Source organism: Capra hircus, chromosome 7, assembly GCF_001704415.2.
Source record: "Capra hircus breed San Clemente chromosome 7, ASM170441v1, whole genome shotgun sequence".
NCBI classification, from domain to species: Eukaryota; Metazoa; Chordata; class Mammalia; order Artiodactyla; family Bovidae; genus Capra; species Capra hircus.
In genome coordinates this window covers 104,106,124-104,127,521 of record NC_030814.1, presented here as the reverse complement: position 1 = coordinate 104,127,521, position 21,398 = coordinate 104,106,124, and the positions used below count along the sequence as shown (strand labels likewise).

Below are 21,398 nucleotides of genomic sequence, written 5' to 3'. Positions count from 1 at the left end.
GAATCCCCTAATCAAGAGGAACAATGATCCATGATCCAACATCCCAATCCTACACAGCTGACTTTGAAAAGACTTTGATACCCATCTTGGTCATTCTGTATATCAAGATGCAGATTGTTGGGGGCAGCCCTTACCTGGTCAACTTAATTATTAATGTGACCACGAGCAGGGATCCCCTAACTGTGAAATCTGATGCTTGCCAGGTCTTACCTTGTGATAACCTACACAGCTATCTATAGAACATAAGTACCTTTGTCCTGAACCAGTATGGGGCATGTCAGGAAATGATCCACACCAACTCCCCTGCTCTAGTTGGGCCAGAGTATGGTGGATTACCCAGTATGGGGGTTACACGGCTGAGCCACATAAAGCAGCTCCCACCCTAGCGGAACTAAAAGATAGATTATCCCTGACAAGGGGTGGGTACCCGGAGATGATTGTGGGAATCTACAACATAGCCCACTCCTATTAGTGATAAAACCAGGGAAAACCAGTCCATCTCTTGAGCATCAGTATGGACTGTGCTGTGCTTAGTCGCTCAGTCCTGTCTGACTCTTTGCAACCCCATGGACTATAGCCTACCAGGCTCCTCTGTCCATGGGGATTCTCCAGGCAAGAATACTGGAGTGGGTTGCTATGCCCTCCTCCAGGGGATCTTCCCGACCCCGGGATTGCAGGCGGATTCTTTACTGTCTGAGCCAGCAGGGAAGCCCTGGTATGGACTAGGGGCAGACGTATCTGGGAGCTCCACTGCGAAGATTAGCTATTAAACTTGTTAAAAATTACCTCCTAATTAGTGCCACAGATGCAAAGCTTCTGAACCAATTCAACCCCCAGCTCCCAATGACCCTACCAAGGTCGCCATGGTAGAGGTGAAGGATTTACTCCAAACCGTAGAGATCGAGGCTGGATATGGGAAAACAAATGCCTGGTTGGAATGGATTAAATACTCTGTCCAAGCTTTAAATGAGAGCGGTTGTTACGCTTTCGCGGCAGGTAAGCCGGAAGCCCAGGTGGTACTGTTCCCACTTGAGTGGACTTCAGACCCTATGGGTGTGGGATGCACGATATCCCTCCTTCAGGACAGTACAGCTTGGGGCAATAAATCCTGCAGGACCTTGTCACTGTTGTTCCCGACTGAAAGGTTCCAATAGACGCCCCCAAAGACTGTCAGACCCCCATTCCTTGACGCTAATTACACCTCGCACCTCTCTCTGTGGGGGGGCGATTACCATTCCCGGGGGATGTATCGGGTGCAGAGTCCTTTGAGGCAGCAATCAGTCCGCATCGTCTCTGGCCCGGATGGAGGTCTGGTGGTGCTGTGGGGAATCATTGCTTGGGATTCTTCGGCTGACGGGACTGGGACTTGCGCTTTAGTTCAATTGGCTGTCCCTTTCACTCTGGTATTTCTATCCCCCGACTCAACCCCTGTGCGAACCAGACATAGAAGCAAGAGAGATGTCACCAGCCGTGGTGGGTCATTGGATACGCGTGTTTACATTGACTCAATTAGAGTTCCCAGGGGTGCCCCTAATGAATTCAAGGCTAGAAACCAGATATCGGAATTTGAATCAATGTTATTCTAGTGGTCCACCATCAGCAAAAATGGGGATGGGATAAACTACATTTAGTATAACCAGCAGAGTTTTGTCAACTATACTAGAGGCACTGTCAAGGGGCTAGCAGAACAATTAGACTCAACCAGTAAGATGACCACCTGGGAGAAGCGACTGCCTTAGACATGATCCTGGCAGAAAATGGGGGAGTATGTGCTATGATAGGAGGTCAGCGTTGTACTTTCACACCCAACACCACCACCCCTGATGGCACAATAACAAGAGCCCTGCAAGGTCTGACCACCTTGGCTAATGAGTTGGTGAAAAACTCAGGGAAAATGACCCTTTCTCCAGTCTGATGGAACAGTAGTTGAGGGTTGGGGGAGGGCAAATGGAAAGGTATAATAGTGATCTCTGTCCTGACCTCCCTAATCACTGTATTTGAAGGAATGGCCCTAATAGGATATTGTATAATCCCTTGTATTAGAGGTCTTCTGTTAAGATCAACAGAAACTGCCCTTACTAAACAGTCTGCAGAAGCCCTATCAGAACAATCTCTTACTATTAGACACATCAGAACATGAGAGCCATCTCATGCTAACTGAATTTGAAAGAGTAAAAATGTATCATAAAAGAGGGGAAACTTGTAGGAATAATGTAATCTTTTCTATCAAAGAATTATCTTAACTTCCTTCTTAGGAAACCCAGGCCATTTTGTAGTCTCTAAGTCTTGTGCCTGAAGAACGATGGATGGAGGTTCGTGACATTGTACAGGATGTGGTGATCAAAACCATCCCCAAGAAGAAGAAATGCAAAAAGGCAAAATGGTTGTTTGAGGAGGCCTCACAAATAGCTGAGAAAAGAAGAGAAGCAAAAGGCAAAGTAGAAGAGGAAAGATATACCCAGATAAATGCAGAGTTCCAAAGAATAGCAAGGAGAGATAAGAAAGCCTTCCTCAGCGATCAATGCAAAGAAATAGAGGAAAACAATAGAATGGGAAAAACTAGAGATCTTGTCGAGAAAATTAGAGATACCAAGGGAACATTTCATGCAAAGATGGGCACAATAAAGGACATAAATGGTATGGACCTAACAGGAGCAGAAGATATTAAGAGGAGGTGGCAAGAATACACAGAACTATACAAAAAAAAGATCTTAATGACCCAGATAACCACGATGGTGTGATCATTCACCTAGAGCCAGATATCCTGGAGTGCTAAGTCAAGTGGGCCTTAGGAAGCATCACTGCAAACAAAGCTCGTGGGGGTGACGGAATTCCAGCTGAGCTATTTCAAATCCTAAAAGATGATGCTGTGAAAGTGCTGCACTCAATATGCCAGCAAATTTGGAATACTCAGCAGTGGCCATAGGACTGGAAAAGCTCAGTTTTCATTCCAATCCCAAAGAAAGGCAATGACAAAGAATGCTCAAACTACTGCACAATTGCACTCATCTCACATGCTAGCAAAGTAATGCTCAAAATTCTCCAAGCCAGGCTTCAACAGTACTTGACCCGAGAACTTCCAGATGTTCAAGCTGGTTTTAGAAAAGGCAGAGGAACCAAAGATCAAATTGCCTACATCTGCTGGATCATAGAAAAAGCAAGAGAGTTCCAGAAAAGCATCTACTTCTGCTTCATCAACTACACTAAAGCCTTTGACTGTGTCGATCACAATAAACTGTGGAAAACTCTTAGAGATGGGAATACCAGACCACCTTATCTGCCTCCTAAGAAACCTGTATTCAGGTCAAGAAGAAACAGTTAGAACCAGACATGGAACAACAGACTGGCTCCAAATCGGTAAAGGTGTATGTCAAGGCTGTAGATTGTTACTCTGCTTATTTAACTTATATGCAGAGTACATATGCAAAATGCTGGGCTGGATGGAGCACAAGATGGAATCAGTATTGCCAGAAGAAACATCAATAACTTCAGATATGCAGATGGCACCACCCTTATGGCAGAAAGAGAAGAACTAAAGAGCCACTGGTTTTGTTGGAATACCTATGATTATGGACTTCTTTAATATTTTCTCATGATTAGACTGAAGTTGAGCCATTTGGGCAAGAACCCCACAAAAGTGACATAGCACCCTTCTCAATGCATCCTGTATCAGGAGGCACTGGGATGTTGCTCTGTCTCGCTGTTGGTGATGTTGACTTCAACTACTTACTTAAGGCAGTATCTTCTTGTTTCTCAACTGTCAAGTAACTATTTTTTGCAATTAATAAGTATCCTATGGGGGATACTTAAGAGACCATATTAGACCTTTTTAGTTCTGTTTGTTGTTGTTTAGTTTTTAACATATTTTTTGCCTTTTAGTTTTAGCACTGATCCATCGCTCCTGGCAGCAATAATTATTACTATGGTTGTTTGCATAAAGGTGCCTTTTAATGTAATTCTGTTGTAAACAAGTGCTGTCTATTCTTCCGAATTATGTATTTATTCAAGTATTTATATCACCATGAAGTCATGAGTAGTTATTCTGTGCCTTATAATTAATTTCTATATTCTTTATTTTGCTTCCCCTTTAAGTTAGCTCCTGTGTCCTTTTAATATGTTTCAGTGTTTCTGTGAGTAATTCCTCACTTTTGGCACCACAAGATTTTCTGTGCTTACTTCGGAATATCCCTGCTATCAGTCTTTTCTCCGAGGAGCCTGGTTCCTTTTCTTGGAGAATGGTATTTAGACACCAAGATCTAGGTGGTGTGCTCACTGCTACCCAGGTATTATTGCTTAGAAACTCTCTCATCAGTCAGAGTTAGGAAATACATGTATGTCTAAAACCCTTGCATACACCCATCTATTTTTAGTTCTATTATCTGTCCCCTTGTGTCTATACCAAAAATCATGCTTTATACTGAGATAGGATGCATTCTTAAGTTAGATAACCCAAGTTAAACGCATAAACAAAGCAGAGCAAATAGAAACTGCTAGATAAGTGTTGTTTAGTCACTAAGTGGTGTCTGACTCTTTTGTGACCCCCACGGACTGTAGCCCACCAAGCCCCTCTGTCCTGGAATTTCCCAGGCAAGGATACTAGAGTGAGTTGCCCTTTCCTTCTCCAGGGGATCTTCTCAACCCAGGGATCAAACCCATGTCTCCCGTATTGGCAGGTGGATTCTATACTCTGAGCCACCAGGGAAGTCCTAGATTAAGTGTTAGCAAGTATCCTTAGTTACTGAGGTCTTATCATGTGTATGCTCCGTATTACATGTCTAATTTTTCTGGGTATCAATTTGTTAACTGTGAGTCTGAGTAACACAGCATCTGTCTCTTATGGTTGCTAAGAGCTCGAGAGATACACACATGCCCTTGGGCACAGGGAAGACTCTTTGAGAGCCCTAGAACTGGACATATCAGAGTTAAAATTCCAGCCGTCACATCCTAGCTGACTGTCCTTCAGCAAGTGGCTTAACCTCATGAATCCTTCAGGATTAATTCTTTATAACACTTGGCCCATTGTAAGCCCTTGATAAACTGAGGGTTATCTGTGGGTAAACTGTATTATTACTCCCATGCTCTCCTGCCTTCATTCATTGAAAAGTTAATGCTGGTGAGGATTCTTATGCATAGTTCAACCAACAATTCAAAAAATTATTCAGTAAACTCTAGCCACCCTTTCAGGGTTTGGCCTGTATTCTGAGGATCCAGAAAATACTCAGTCCCTGCCTAGCCTTGGATAGTGAAGCAGAGTCCAACACAGACACTCCCAGCCCTCCAGGAAACAATGCTTGGCTAGAGGGAGGAGACTCAAAGCTGGAGGAACCTGAAGAATTGGGTATGAATTTTCAAGGCCAGAAAGCAGGTACATCTGAATGGAGTTTTTTGTTTGTTTCTTTGTTTTTAAGAAATGGCAGCTTTGGGACTTCTCTGTGGTTCTGTGGCTAAGACTCTGTGCTCCCAATGCAGGGGGTCTGGGTTAGATCCCTGGTCAGAGAACTAGATTCTGCATGCTGCAACTAAGACCCAGCATAGCCAAATAAATATTAAAAAAAAAAAGAAAGAAATAGCAGCTTTAATGTGCACATTTTGTTCAGAATAAGAACAAAAAGGAGGCAGACTCTTCAGGAATCTTCCCCTAATTTCCTAGCTGGCGTCTCAAAAAGCCCATTTCCAAGCATCTTTGTGGCATAGATCTTGGGGGTTGGGGAGGTCAGTACGCAGGTTCTCCAGATGCAGGGGCCCATGTGGGGGACGCTGGTGGTCCAAGATGGTGAGCCCTGCCTCCAAGCGTGTGCTCACTGCTGTGTCCCATAGAGAGCCTGGTGGCCAGAGCAGCTCTGCCAGGTCTTAGCTGCAATGCATGGATCTTCAATCTTCGGTGCAGCACGCAAAATCTTAGATGCAGCATGTAGAATCTTAGTTGCGGGCGTGCAAACTCTTAGTTGTGGCATGTGGGATTTAGTTCCTCAACCAGGGGTTGAACCCAGGCCCCCTGTGTTCGGAATGTGGAGTCTTAGCCACTGGACCACCTGGGAAGTTCCTTGGATGGAGTTTTGAGGTAGGATTAGGAGTTTTCTGGGTGCTGACAATCATTCAGGGCTGAAGGGATCACAGGAACAAAGACAGGATGGTGTGAAAGCATGCAGTGTGGATTGGATCTGTTACGAATATTGGAACTCCATGAGTCAGACAGCAGCCAGTGCTGAGAAGAGTCTGGGTGATGGCTGCTGGGAAAAGGAGAACCGTGACTCTGTCTTCAGGCTGTAGCAGAAGAGGCCCCGACTGCAGAAACTTTTCAGTAGGTCTCTTGGGCGTTGGTGGAGGCCAGGAAACATTTACAAGGGTCCTGGAAGGGGTGGGAGCTGCACATTGAAGCTAAAAGCGACTTGCCTGGCTCCAAATGTTCTGTGCACAGTGGAGTAGAGACAAGAAAATATTTTCCTCTTTTGTGTATTTGAGAGAGAGGGTGGGAAGGGGTGGGAATGCTCAGTCAGCTCAGCGATGGTGACGTTGGTTGTGGGGGAAGCCTAAGGCTGGGGACAGGAAACCTTTCAGTTTTATTTCCTGCACAGCACTCACCAAATTAGATATTTATCTACATTATTGTTTGTGCAATATCCAGCTGCCTGGCTGGAAGAGAAGTTCAATGGGTAAAAAAGACCTGGCCCATCTTATCCTTCATTAATCCGTGCCTCAGTTTCCCTCTCTGTAAAAATGAGGATAATAAAGTCTTACCAAAACATTCACATCCAATCCTAAAGAAGACAAGAGAGAGAAAAATTAGGTGGCAAAAAACACATAAAAAGGCAGATTTAAGTCTAAAAATGTCTATAATTACATTAAATGTAAACAGACCAAATGCCCTAGTTAAAAGGCAAAGATGGGGAGACCAAATCAAAAAGCAAAACCCAGTTCTTTGCTGCTTACAAGAGGCACAAGAATAACCCAAGGATACATAAAGGTGGAAGGTAAAAGGTGGATGAGAATGGAGCGTTTAAAATATGCACCAATGCAGAAGAGGTGTGTGGTTTTTATATCAAAGTCCACTCTAAGGCAAGAAGTATAAAGAGGGCATGTCGTAATAATAAAAGGCTCAGTTCACCGGGAGAATACGCCAACTGCAGCTCTATACACAGCCAATGATGTGGCTTCCAAATATCAGAGTATTTGGCTCACAAGGCTGATGTGAGGATTGAAGTGAAAGTGAAGTCGCCCAGTCTTGTCCAACTCTTTGCGACCCCATGGACTGTAGCCTGCCAGACTCCTCCATCGATGGGATTTTCCAGGCAAGAATGCTGGAGTGGGTTGCCATTTCCTGAGGATTAAGTACACATAAAGTGTTTGCCTACATCTGTGACACCTGTCAGTCACTGTTATACCACCATAATTGTTGATGTTATTACTTTATATTTGTTCATTTTAATTGTTTTTGTATTATTGTTGTTCACTACAGTTTCTTCTGCCCCTGTAACAGGGGTGGGACAGGTTGGGTAAATGACTCCATTATGCAGATGAAACAGATTCAGAGATGAGCAGAGATTAGTCCAAGTCCCTCAGAACCAAGACTGGCCCAAGGTTTATTTGATATCCATTCCCAGGCAATTTCACATAATCCTGCTATCTTACCACCTCTTCTAGCTGGCCAGCCTTCCTTCCTTTCACAATGATTTCTCTGAATACTTCTCCCTGTTTTGCTCCAGGCACTATCACTATGTAGGTCTCAGGACTAAAACGATGAGAAACAATATATTCTTCCTAGATTTGGCGGTGGTTTAGTTACTAAGTGGTGTCTGACTCTTGCGACACCATGGACTGTAGCCTGCCAGGCTCCTCTGTCCATGGGATTCTCTAGGCAAGAGTACTGGAGTGGGTTGCCATTTCCTCCTCCAGGGGATCTTCCTGACCCAGGAATCGAACCTGGGTCTCCTGCCTTGCAGGCAGAATCTTTACTGACTGAGCTATCACTATGTAGGTCTCAGGACTAAAACAATGAGAAACAACATATTCTTCCCAGATTTGGAGGGTCTTCCAGTCTACTGGGAGGGGCAGAAGTCAACAGATGGCACAGACAGAAGTAAATCCCCGATGAAGTATACCAAGACTGCACCAATCAAAACACCTAGTCTTGCCTTGGGGAGGTCAGGGAGAGCTTCCAATAGGAGGTGACCTCAGAGCTCCTATCTGACAAATTATCTCCAAAAGCGATTTACCTCCCACAATGTTGGCTACCTCCAAAAGCCAGCGTTTCATTTATTCATTAATCCAGTTACTCATTCATCTGTTTAACTCCCATAGACCCTAAGCATCATTCAAGGAGGTGGTAAGGATAAAACAGGCAAAATTCTTTCCAGAATGGAGCAGAGTTAGAGGAAGCCAAAGAATTAGCAAGATCATTTTGGAAGAGGGTAACTGCCAGGAAGAAAAAAAAATAGAGTGAAGGAGGAGTAAGTGCCCCCCCCCCTTTCAAAACACGAGCCATAAAACCCCTTCTAATCAAAGCTGCCACCTTCTCCTTGGGGCTATGGGCACCTTATCATACTCCAGCAGGGGAAGAAGGGAGGCGGGATTCCTCCCAGTGGCCCTGCTCTTTCAGCAGTTAACCTAGCCATTATTGAGTTCCTCCAGTTTGCACCAGGCAACCTTCCCAGGATTAGACAGACCACGTTGCGCCGGGGGTGGGGAGGTGGGGGTGGGGTACCAAGGTTCCGTGTGCCCTTGGGCACGTCGCTTTCCTCGGAGCCTGTGATCTACAGAAGTAACTAGGGATTCATGGTGGGTTATCCAGCAGTCTCAGAACTGCCCTGACCCGCAAACCTGAGTTCCTTAAGAAAGTACCATTTAATGCTGTCCTCCCAACATCCCTCAAGGTGAGAGTGCGTCGATAGAGGTGTTTATCCCCATTTCGCAGATGAGCCGAATGTCAGACAAGCGGTTAGTCTGACCAGGCTGCGCGGTGCTGCCCTGTAAACTGACTAGGATCTACAGCACCCCCACCCCGACCCCGGCTCCCGCCTCCGCCCTCTCCCCCGCCCCCGCCCCCGCCCCCGGTCGGGGGGGTGGCGCGGCGGCCTCTGCCCCTTTAAGAACGCCCCGCTGATACAAGCAGGAAGGGGGCGGTGCCTGTACCGGAGACGGATGTGCGCGCACACCAATGGACGCTGTAGTCACTGCGGCGGCGTCCAATGGGTGCGGTGAGGGCGGGGCTGGGCGCCAGAGCCTGGTTCCCGAGGCGCGGCGGCCGCGGCTGGGGGCGGGGAGGGGGGAGCAGGACCCCAGGCTGGGGTCCCGGAGCCGGAGGCACGTGTCCCGGGGCGCCAGCGGGGCCGCGTCGGCCCGAAGCACTGCCCGGGCCTGGGCTAGTCCGGGGCCCGGCGCGGCGGGGGCTGCGACTGCTAGGCGGGGTGAAGGGCCGCGGGGGAGGCGAGCTGGGGGGCGCGGGGGGGTCGAAGTGCCCGAGGGGGTGCTACCTGGTGGGGGCGACCAGGAGTGGGGGCCACGGAGGGTCAAGAGCAGCGGGTGGGGGCGCTGCCGGCTGAGTCGTGCAGGGCCAGGGGTGCCCGAGGGTTGCGGGGGGTCGGGAGCCCCAGACTGGTGGCGTCAAATAGGCGTGAGGCGTTGAGGACTTGGGTGGGAGGTTGAAGGAGGGCCTGGCCGGGGCAGGGGGCGTCTGGAGAGCCTAGGGTGTAATGGGATTGGGAAGGGGGCGTCTGGGGAGATCAAAGTGTTCAGGGGCGACAGACCAGCTGTGGGGGAAGCTGGCCCGGGCTGGGGGCGGTGGTTGGGGTTGGGGGAGGGCTATTTATGCGAGCGCAGGGGATTGTGGGGGTTGGGGCTGGGAGGGTCTCAGAAAATGGGACCCGAGCCCGGAAGGGGCAGGCAGGTGAGAGTTAGGGAGGAGATGCTGTGGGCTATAATGACGGCTTTACCACCTCCAGAGCTCGGGGCCTAGGGGAGGGAGTCAGTTCTTGATGGTCCAGGGAAGAAGCCGTGGGGGTCTCGACCACTTCTGTAAGGGGGAGGCTACTTCGAGGGTGGTCAGAAGGCCTGAGGAGAGAAGGGGCTCCTAGGGAATGGTTTGGGACACGGTCCCTGGTGTTGAGGGGGATGGTATTAGGTTCAGGAAGGTATTGCGAAGGAATGCCTTGGGGTTTCTGGGAGGCTCCCCTTAGGAGATGGGACAACTGAAGGTGGGGAGTCCTGGTAAAGAGTCACTTTATTTTTCTCTTGGGCTCTAAAAATAGCCTCCCCAAGATCTCAGGGGTTGTCCCCCAGGAAAAAATCCCAGCACCCACTCTGGGCAGATTAAGCCCCAGGTTCCAAATCCTGCATCCTGTGGTTGCCTTGCTCTGTGACCTTGGGGAAATGGCTTTGCCACTCTGGGCCTCAATTTCCTTTTCTACAAGGGGATGTTCTCTACTTCCCAGGGTGTTTATAAAGATTAAATAATAATTAACTCTAATGATAGCTACTGCTGTTTGAACCTGATGCCAGGGTTTGGTGAGTGGGTTGTTAAGTCCTTGGAACAAACCAGGATTGTTTGTCTACCCACTGTACAGATGAGGAAACTAAGGCATGGAGCCCCTGAGTCACGCAGCAAGTGATGGGCACTGTGGGGAATGGAGGCAGAGGAGATTTGAGAGGTGTGATGGGATTCTTACCCCATCCATTCCCCCCACCAGGGCCAGTTCCCATCCCCCCAGCAGCATGGCATCCTGTGCTGAGCCCTCTGCTGCAGACCCTGAGCCCACTGCCCCGCCGCCTGCTGGGGTCCCACCACTTGAGGACTTCGAGGTGCTGGATGGGATGGAAGACGCTGAGGGCGAGGAGGAGGAAGAAGAGGAGGACCTGAGTGAGCTGCCGCCACTTGAGGATGTGGGGCAGCCCCCACTGGAGGAGGCCGAGCAGCCCGGGGCCCTGGCCCGAGAGTTCCTGGCTGCCATGGAGCCCGAGCCTGAGCCCGCCCCAGCCCCCGACGAGTGGCTGGACATCCTGGGTAAGGAGCAGGGGTGGCTCGGGTTGACCCATGGCGCCCAGACAGCTCAGGTTTGGGAGTGACCTTGGCCTAGGCCTTCTCCTCTCCTGAGCCTCGTTTCCCCATCTCTGTCGTGAAGGAGATTGGAAGTAAAACGTGGTAACCACGGTGATCACTAGCCACAGGCAATTGCTTGAGACACTTCATGTTTATGAGCCCTTTTCTTGTCTCTCTCTCTCTCTCTCTCTCACACACACACACACACACACATACACGTATGACTTGCTTTCTCAGAGCTGCTAACAGGACTCAGAGACGCTGAATCACCTGCTCAGAGCCACACAGAGCTCTCAACCCCCATTCCTTTTCTTGGCATTTGTCTGACCAGTGCCTGACCCATGCCCCCCAAAACTGTGTTCTAAGGTCAAGTAGATCTGTGGAACATCCCATTCATAGTCTTCATTAGTGTGCTCAGTGTTGAGAGAAGTCCTGGAAGAGAGAAACTAGGAGAACCCATATGTGCTGCAGCGTCCACTAAACACTCCATCACAGCAGCTCTGGAAAATAAACATAGTACTACTAGTTCTGATACCTAGAACACTCAGTAACGCTAATGTCCACACAAATGATAGCGCATCACTAATAAGTAGTATCAAATGATACAGACACTGGTAAAACCAAGTTGGTACTGATTTCACCTCCACTACAGATACAGACTTTACTATGCCTAAAAAAAAACAAACACCAGGTGATGTTTACTAAGCAGTGGTTCCGTGCCAGGCCTGTGCATCCTTTAATTTTATCCTCACAGCAACCTTGTGCTGTAATTCCTACCATATCCCTGTTTGACAGTTAGGGAAACAGGCTCAGAGAGGTGAAGGCACTTGTCCAAGGTTGCACAGGCCCCTTGGCTCTGTTAAAGTTTGGGAAGTTCTCTACTGACAGGAAGGACAGCCCTGCTCCCTCTGTGAGCATGAGGATGGCTCTGTTTGTTTATATTCGAGCCAACCACTCTCTGAGGCCAGAATTCAGGCTTCTAGACAAGGAAACTGAGGCCTTGAGAGAAGCTGTGATTTACCCAGAGTTTCCCCAGGCAAGAGACAACGCCTGGTTGAGATCCTACCAACATATCCCCTGTTAGTGTCCAGAAGCCTCAAGACACAGGATCCCTTGGCATCCACTAGGTAAGTGATTCTGAAACTGGATGCAGGAGCAGGTATAAGTTGGGGAGCCCTGCAGAAATTTGGAACACTCTAGAATATTCCACAATATGAGTAGATCTCCCTGCCCATCATCTTTAGACTAGGATCTGCTCCGACTCATGGCAGTGTTTTCCAGACCTGGGGACTTACAGAATACAGGTACTTCTTGTACACTGGGTGGCTGCAGGTGACGTCGGTCTCTTGTGCCCCGTAGGTATAAGCCCTCTATTCACCCGAGTAGTTGTAATGGGATGACTGTGGGTGTCTTCACTATGGGGCTCCTTGAGTGGGTTTGTGAGGGCCTGGGGCCTTGTGCCTGGTCCTCAGGAGGTGTTGGCTATGGCCATCTGGCCATCCCTAAAATTGTTTGGGGTATGGGGAAGAACGTAGTGGTCTCCTTGGTGGCTGGAGGGGGGTAGCTAGGGGTTACTTTTGCTTTTAGGTATTTCCGTGTGATGTGGTGCTTTAGTCGGGACACACTCCTGGCATCACAGGTACTCTACTGACTAAGCGAGCTACTCTCTGGGTGTCACCAGGAGAAGCCCCAGCCACCCCGTTTCATGGCGGGGTAAACTGAGACCCAGATGTCTCAGGGCTGAGATTGGAACCAAAGGAGAGGGGACAGGGCAGCGCTCTCGAGTCTCTTTTCTGGGCATCCCGGCTGCCTTGACTGTGATGGGCAGGAGGGCTTTTCTCAGCCCTTTGCCCTCACTGAGCCGAGATGTTTTTCTTCTCTTCTTTTGGCCACTTGTGGGATCTCAGTTCCCTGACGAGGGCTCGAACCTGGGTCCCAGCAATGAAAGTGCAGACTCCTAACCATTAGGCCACCAGGGAACTCCATTCTCTTTTTAAAAATTATTTTTAATTTAGCAATTAACTAGATGTATGTTTATACTGACGTTTTCCTTTTAATTAGTTTGTTTCTGGCTATGCTGGGTCTTTGCTGCTGCTCTGGCTTTACTCCGGTTTTGGCGAGCAGGGGCTACTCTGCAGTTTTAGCGCGTGGGCTTCTCATTGCTCTGGCTCCTCTTGTTGCTGAGCGCAGGCTTCATTCAGTAGTTGCGGCTCCCGGGCTCTAGAGCACAGGCTCAATAGCTGTGGCGCACGGGCTTACTTGCTTTGTGGCATGTGGGATCTTCCCAGATCAGGGATTGAGCCCATATTTCCTGCATTGGCAGGTGGATTCTTTACCACTGAGCCACCAGGGAAGCCTCATTTATTCATTCTTAATTTTTGGCTGTGCTCGATCTTCACTGCTGTGCACAGATTGTTCTTTGTCATGGAGTGGGAGCTGCTCTAGCTGTGGTGAGCTGGCTCAGCAGTGGCAGTCCACGGGCTTCGCTGCCCTGCAGCGTGTGGAATCTTAGCTCCCCAACCAGGGATCAAACCCTGCGTTGGAAGGTGCATTCTTAACCACTGGACCTCCAGGGATGTCCCCCCTCCTTTGATTGTCTTAAGATAACAGACCAGCCAGCATTCACTGAGCCCATCCCAGGGCCAGTATCGTCAGTCCCCAAATCAATACTTTCATGCCCACTGTCCAGCCAGGGACACTGGGACGCAGAGGCATGGGCTCACCTGCCCAGTCAGTGGGAGAGGGGCCACTGAAAACTCAGCTTGTGCCCTGGTGCTGTGCCACCCCCAGGAGAGGCAGAGCTGCTGGTGACGGGAGAGTTTGCCCAGGGGGCAGCCACTCATCTGAGCCGCTTGGTGACAGGCTGTTTGTTCCCTCTCCTTGGCAGGGAATGGGCTGTTGAGGAAGAAGACGCTGGTTCCAGGCCCACCGGGCTCCAGCCGCCCGACCAAGGGCCAGGTGGTCACTGTGCGGCTGCAGACGTCTCTGGAGAATGGCACGCGAGTACAGGAGGAGCCGGAGCTGGTGTTCACCCTGGGCGACTGCGACGTCATCCAGGTGAGAAGAGGGGCGGGGCGGGGGTGTGCTGGTCGTGGGGGGGTGTGCAGGCTCCGCTGTGCTGCTGCTCGGCCCACTCCACCAGTTCTGCCCCCCCGCCCTCCCAGGCCCTGGATCTCAGCGTCCCGCTCATGGACGTCGGGGAGACGGCGATGGTCACTGCTGACTCCAAGTACTGCTATGGCCCCCAGGGCAGGTGAGAACCTGCTGCTTACAGGGGTCCCTGTGGGAATGCAGGAGTGGGTGGGACGTTTGGTTCCCCCATCTCACCCCATCTGCCTGCACACTCTATAGAAGAGGAGTCTGAGGCTCAGCGAGGGAAATCCTGCTCCAGGCCACGGAGCTCAAGGGGAGCAAGGGTTAACTTCCCTTGTGTTTTACTGAGGAGGGGGTGACAGCCCTTTCCCGCCTGCTCCTGAGCCATCCCAGTGTGCCTGGGGGTTCAGTCACGGTGGCCGCTGGGTCTGAGTGCTATCCCCACCCCATCCCCCAGCAGGAGCCCATACATCCCCCCGCACGCGGCCCTGTGCCTGGAGGTGACTCTGAAGACTGCCGTGGATGGGCCTGACCTGGAGATGCTTACGGGGCAGGAGCGTGTGGCCCTGGCCAACCGGAAGCGGGAGTGTGGCAATGCTCACTATCAGCGGGCCGACTTCGTGCTGGCTGCCAACTCCTACGACCTCGCCATCAAGGCCATTACTTCCAGTGCCAAAGGTGACCGCCAGGTCAAATCCCAGCACCTCCCTGCAGAGCCATCCCCACTAGTGCTAGAAACTTCAAGCCACAGAGGGCCCCAGATTCAGAATGTTCTAGAAAGTTCTAGAACCTGGATGGATGTTCAACTATGCCTAGCCTGTAGTTACCACTGGTGGTGGAGGTTTAGTCACTAAGTTGTGGCCAACTCTTTTGCGACCCCATCGACTGTGGCCCACCAGGCTCCTCTGTCCATGGAATGTCCTAGGCGAGAACACTGGAATGGGTTGCCATTTCCTTCTCCAGGGCATCTTCCTGAGCCAGGGATCAAACCTGTGTCTCCTGCTTGGCAGGCAGATTCTTTCCACTGAGCCACCTGGGTGATTAAGCCTCCTTAGGTCAGGACTTGTATCCCAGGTCAGTGGAATGTTATGAAGTGCAGATAGATGTTTCAAATGTGGTTGACTGCAGACATTGTCGATCCACGTGTCCCGTGATCAGGCCCTTGTTCACTTAGGCTCCGTTTTGTAGACTCCTTGCGAGTGCCCTGAGGATGGTGCTGGTCTTGGCCTGTATTAGGATGGGGAAGCTGAGGCCAGAGAGACCTGAGTCCCCTCAAGGAGTAGGTGGTAGAGGTCCCACAGCACTGGGAGCTTGGAAGTCCCCTGCCTCCTGTCACTGGGACACTCAGAGACCCTCCCCCGAGTCTCCTCCACCACCAGGTGCGGAGGGTGGACCTGGCTTGGGTCACTTGGTTCCTCTGCAGCTGGATGGCTGGGGGGAGGGCTGGAGGCATGGTCACAGCAGCTGTGGCTGCGTGCTGTTCCCCTCAGTGGACATGACATTCGAGGAGGAGGAGCAGCTCCTGCAGTTGAAGGTGAAGTGTCTGAACAACCTGGCGGCCTCGCAGCTGAAGCTGGATCACTACCGTGCAGCGCTGCGCTCCTGCAGCCTCGTGCTGGAGCACCAGCCTGACAACATCAAGGCTCTCTTCCGCAAGGGCAAGGTGAGCTGCAGCCCGCAGGCTCCCAGTGGGCAGGCTGGCTCCCCATCCCAGGGCAGTGAGGCTGGTCTCCCACCCCAGACTTGAGAAGGGCGTGAGCATCAGCCACCCAAGCTCCCCGGGGTACAGATGGGAAAACTGAGGTTCAAATAGGTGCAGGGGTGTGGCTTGGGTCACAGCAGTTCCTTGACTGAGGCCATGTTTGAGCTGAGCCCTGGGTCTTAGGTTCCCTCTCTTCCCCAGCACTGCCACCTGGCCCATCCGTAATTATTCCTCGCATATAACCCTCTTGTGACTGCCATTTCCCCCAGTAAAAGCTGGGTCCTTCTCGTGGACTTCAAGGCTGAGAGCCATCTGGTCTTTCCCCCTGCCATCACCTTCCAGTCTGCTGTTGGTTGGTACTGGGGCTAGGTCTGCTGCTGCCCCAGTGCCTTTGCGTGGGCTGTCCACGCCGTTTACTCCCCTGAGTCCTTCCCTCATCTCCTTCAAGCCTTCGCGGTGATGTCACCTCCTCAGGAAGGCCTCCCTACAACCCCCCTGCCCTGTCTTCCTGTTTCCCATGTCACTGTCAGCATGGGCAGGTGTCATGCCTCTTGTCCATTTCCCTTCCCAGAAGGTGGGGATTTTGTATGTCGTATGCGTGCGTGCTAAGTCGCTTCAGTCGTGTTCAACTCTTTGCGACCCTATGGACTATAGCCCACCAGGCTCCCGTCCTTGGGATTCTCCAGGCAAAAGAATACTGGAGTGGGTTGCCGTGCCCTCCTCCAGGGGATCTTCCTGACCTAGGAATTGAACCTGCGTCTCCCGTGGCTCCTGCATTGCAGGCGCGTTCTCTACCACTGAGCCACCAGGGAAGCCCTTTGTATGTCTCATTCGCTGCTACATCTCTAGCGCTGCAGATAGAGCCAGGCACACAGTAGGTGCTGAGTAAGTGCAGGTGGAGCGTGGTGGGGAGCTTGGCCTGAGTGGACCTGACCTGAGTTGCTTTTGTCCCTGTCTCTGTTCATCCTCACTCTGCTGGGAGAGGGGGTGCCTTCAGCACTTTTTAGCAGTAAACTGAGGAAACTAAGGCATAAGCAAATGCTGGGTCACTTAGTGTGTCAGAGACCTGGAGAAGGAAATGGCAACCCAGTCCAGCATTCTTGCCTCGGAAATCCAGCGGACGGAGGAGCCTAGTAGGCTACAGTCCATGGGGTTGCAAAGAGTTGGACATGACTGAGCGACTTCACTTTCACTGAGCAGGCCAGCCAGTGTTTTTTAAAGTACTTTCTGGATATAGAAACGTGAGGAGAGAAAAGATGCTGACCCTGTTTTTCAGGGTTTGAAAGAATCCTCTTGGGGGAAATGAGACTGTCAGTTCTTGTAGCCTCACACCTGTTTGGGTCTGCTGGTCTAAGGTGATGGAAACCCACTCAGATTCAAGCAGAAGGAATTGATGGCTTGTGGAACTGCCGAGTTTCAGGCCTAGCTGGCTTCAGTCACAGCTGGATCCAGGTGTTCAGCAGTGTTATGGAGATACCTGTGTCTGCATGCTGTGTTCATTTCTCAGGCACACTCCTCTCTCAAGATGCTCCCTCCTGCTCTGCCAAAAGGGCCAGCCATCCTTTCCACTAAGCAACTGGCCTCCCAGTGCTCCCAGCATAGTTCTGGCTGGATCTCATTGGCTGGCTTGAGTCACATGCCTGGCTCTGAACCATTCAGTGTGGCCAGAGCTTCGGCAGCTTCTGGTTGGCTTCTCGAGTCGGCCAAGGTGGTGAGGGAGGAGGAGAGAGAGTGCCTGGGCCACTTGCACGCGGTGAAACCAGCGTTCATGGGAAGGGGCACCGAGCCTGGCGTGCCGCGCAGGTAGTTGAGGGCTCCGGGGAGCAGTGTAGGGGTGACTGGAGCCCTGGGCCAGTTGCTGGAGATAGACTTGGAACTAGTCAGATGGCCGGGAGCCTGGCAGAGCTGGGTCTCTTGAAGGAGAACGTGGCCCAGCTTGGGTCCAAGTGATAACTCCCCACTTGCTCCTGCAGGTGCTGGCCCAGCAAGGCGAGTATAGTGAGGCCATCCCCATCTTGAGAGCAGCCCTGAAGCTGGAACCTTCCAACAAGGTGAGCAGAATGGGGGCACCCTGAGACTTGCCATGCTGACCTGTCGGGAAGTTCCTCTTGTGGTCTGCCCCTTATCTTTCTTGCTGTGGCTCTCCCCTGTAGAGTTTCTATCTGGGCAGTAGCAGGGGGTACGTGACTGAAGGGCCCCAACCTGCCTGCTGAGACCCTTTTTGACCCCTGCAGAGGCAGTCTGGGCTCTCACCCCAGCAGGGGTTTTAGAGGTCAAGGGCACTGCCAGCCTGGCCAGTGCTGGTGTTTTCAGCTTCCTTCCCAGAATATTTCTTCTTAGAAACCTTCCTCTGGCCACCCTTGCCCCACCTCATCTTCTGGCCTCCTCGGAGGACGCAGACAGCAACCCCCACTTTGCTAATGCCCGGCGAGTAGCAGACAGCTCCCAAGGCCCAGCGGTTCCAGCCCCAGCGAGCCCCCGGGCCCCAGGGAGGCAGGCTGCTAGCAACAGTGGTTGGCTTCTGCTCTCACAGACGATCCACGCAGAGCTCTCGAAGCTGGTGAAGAAGCATGCGGCCCAGAGGAGCACGGAGACCGCCCTGTACCGGAAGATGCTGGGCAACCCCAGCCGGCTGCCTGCCAAGTGTCCTGGCAAGGGTGCCTGGGTGAGCAGGGGCGGGCAGGCACAGGGAAGCTCCCAGAGGAGGGCTGTGTGCAGGGCGCACCACGCAGAGGGAGCGTCTTCATTCCGCAACATCGGTGTCTTCCTGAGCTGGGCCATGCTGGATCGTGCTGGGGACATGGACGCAGAGAGTCCCCAGCACTGTGTGATCAGAGCCCGAGCAGAAGATGCGACACAGTCCGGAGGGCTCGGGCAGAGGAGTGCTGGCTCCCTTCAGAGGGGAAGGGGAGGTGTACCGGAGGAGGGGGGCTTGGCTTGATCTTTGGTGCAGGTGTAGGAGTTTTCCGAGAGGTAGGCAAGGCATTTTCAGGCCGTGGTTTCCTGGGAGGCCCGTTGGGACTGTAGTTGTTGGCTGAGGTGCAAGCCATCTGTCTTGACCACTGTCTAGCCGCCTTCTCCCTCTCCTTTATCCACAGTCCATCCCATGGAAGTGGCTGTTTGGGGCAACTGCTGTCGCCTTGGGGGGCGTGGCTCTCTCTGTGGTCATTGCTGCCAGGAACTGACCGCCCAGGTGGCCACCATCCCCTCCACTCACCGTGGACCCCCATCCTGTGCTCCCTAACTCCCCCAGGCTCCCTGTCCACTGCCCTAACTGGCCTAGCCCCCTCCTCTGGGGCGGGGGCAGTGAGGTTTGGGGGTCATGTGGCCCCACGAGCAGGAGGGACTGAGCCCTATTGGAGGAAAGCGAGGCAGGGCCCGGACCCCACATCCAGCCCGGAGCAAGGGGGCCCTCATTGCTCCAGACCCAATTCCCACCCCACCCCCGGGGTGAGGTCCCAGCAGGGATCAGTCCCAGTGTCCTCTTCCCAACAGGCCTGGGGGCAGCCCTCCCCCTGCCCAGCCCCTTTCCAACCTCCAGCCCCTCCTGCCTTGCCTGCTGCCCTCTGTCCAGGCCCCCTCCACCTACACACAGTGAAATAAAAGCCTCCCACCCCGCTCCCTGCTCGTTCTGGAACCTTCTTTTAGCGTCACTTGGGGCTGAGCCGGAGACCTTTTGTACCACATCCAGGGTCACAGAGGACGGTGGGTGTGGCCAAGCCGGGACTAGAGGGGGCTTGTCTGCTCTCAGGCCACAGCACACCCTCTGTGCTGAGTGGGAAACAGACCTGGCCTAGTGGGGCCTTGTGCTCAGAGTGCCTGGTCAGACTCGGCGGGGGTTCACTGCTAGGTGTGGTCCTTACCCCACCTCTCAATTCTGTCACCTCATCTGCAGCGGGGGACCCTGATGGGACCTCACGGGACTGTGCTGAGCCCTCAGTGACCACAGAGGTCTGGCTGTGCAGCAAGCAGACAGACCCGTATCTGGGCAGCAGCATAGCCGGTGTAAAGGCCCTGGAGCAGGATGGAACCTTTTATGTTCAAAGGTGATAAAGGTGGGTGCTCAGCAGAGCTGGACACTGCAAGGCCTCTGGGGAGGGGTGGGGTTGATTCCAGGAGCTGCATCCCATCTCCTTTTCCCAACAACCCAGGGCTATAGGAGCTTCTCCCCAAAACGCTGCCCACCGTCCCAACCAGGATAGCCAAAGTCAGTGTTTGGCACCTTTATCAACCTGAGTTCCTTCTTGCTCTTTTAGCCTGCCTCCAGGAAAGGAGATCTCTGAGGTAGAGCACACAAGTGTTTGGCTCATGCCCAGCCCCTTACTAGTGCTTCCCAGGTGGCGCTAGTGGTAAAGAACCCACCTGCCGATGCAGGAGGTGTGAAAGCAGCAGTTTGATCCCTGGGTTCAGAAGATTCTCTGGAGGAGGAACTGGTAACCCACTCAAGTATTCTTGCTTAGAGAACCCCATGGACAGAGGAGCCCACTGGGCTATAGGCCATAGGATCGCAGAGTTGGACGTGACTGCAGCGACTTAGCACACACCCCCTTACAGTCCAGGAGGAGAAGCCACTGGCCACAGCCACCCAGCAGAAAGTGGCCGTCAGGCCTTGAAACCTGATCTTTGCCCTGCTTGCCCCAGGCCCTCTCGGGGCCACTTGGATTACTCTTAGGGCACATCTGGCCGTAGCTTGGAACTGATTCTACTCTGCACCACTCAATCCCCTTAGGTTTCTATCTTGGCCGCTGATGGGAATAGGGTTCCGTGGCAGGCGCTGGGGTGGGGGCCGTGGGTTGGCCAGGCCTAGGAGACTTGCATCTCAGGCAGGATGCCCCCTCTCTGCTCGGTCTCTGTGGTTTCAGGCTGGGAAGCTGGCCTGATGGGCTGTGGGCTGGCTGGGGCGACGTTCTGGCCTGGCTGTGAGGGCCGTCACTGCTGCCGCTCCTGAGCACTGGCTGTGCAGCCCTGGCATCCGTCCACCGTGGGCCCGCAGCAGCCTTGTTCTGTGCCCGTTTCGTCATATTCTCTGGGGACAAGGCTTTTGTCAGATGTGTCGTGAATATATCTCCCACTTTGTGTCTCACTTTTCATTTTCCTATCGTTTATTCATTTGGCTGCACCACGTCTTAGGCGCAGCAAGTAGGGTCTCTTCGTTGTGGGATGCTAACTGTTGGTTGTGGCGTGTGGGATCTAGTTCCCTGACCAGGGATCGAACCTGGGTCCCCTACACTGGGAGCATGGCAGTTTTTAACCACTGGGCCCCCAGGGAAGTTCCTCACTTTCCATTTTCTGTTCATTCAAAGAACAGACATTTAAAATTTAATGCAGTCCAATTTGTCATTTTTCCCCCTTCATTCCACATGCTTTTCGTCAAAACTTGCTGAGCCGTTTGTAGAGATTTTCTGGTTTTTCTTTTCAACCTCTTATGGCTTTAACTTTTATATTGAGATCCAGGAGCCACTTGGAGTTAACTTTTCTAAGTGGTGTGAGGTTGGGGTTGAGGTTCAAATTTTTCCAAATAACCATCCAGTTGGGTTCCCAGTGGTGCAGTTAGTAAAGAATCTGCCTGCC

General features: G+C 52.1%; 1 protein-coding gene across 4 annotated transcripts; it reads left to right on the top strand.

Moving 5' to 3' along the window:
- Window positions 9,194-19,448, top strand: FKBP8 (FK506 binding protein 8). 4 transcript variants are annotated; one of them, XM_018049968.1, is made up of 9 exons: window positions 9,194-9,300; window positions 10,683-10,996; window positions 13,920-14,089; window positions 14,197-14,285; window positions 14,586-14,803; window positions 15,616-15,788; window positions 17,801-17,878; window positions 18,361-18,492; window positions 18,926-19,448. In XM_018049968.1, the coding sequence occupies exons 2-9, from the start codon at window positions 10,708-10,710 to the stop codon at window positions 19,010-19,012; spliced, it is 1,236 nt and encodes a 411-aa protein (XP_017905457.1). In that variant the 5' UTR covers window positions 9,194-9,300; window positions 10,683-10,707; the 3' UTR covers window positions 19,013-19,448.

Excerpts from the sequence above, each read along its gene's own strand:
- FKBP8 (XM_018049966.1), top strand. The coding sequence starts at position 10,708 with ATGGCATCCTGTGCTGAGCCCTCTGCTGCAGACCCTGAGCCCACTGCC. Across the intron at positions 14,286-14,582 it reads TGCTATGGCCCCCAGGGCAG|CAGGAGCCCATACATCCCCC; the intron begins GTGAGAACCTGC and ends CCCATCCCCCAG. Across the intron at positions 15,789-17,800 it reads CTCTCTTCCGCAAGGGCAAG|GTGCTGGCCCAGCAAGGCGA; the intron begins GTGAGCTGCAGC and ends TTGCTCCTGCAG.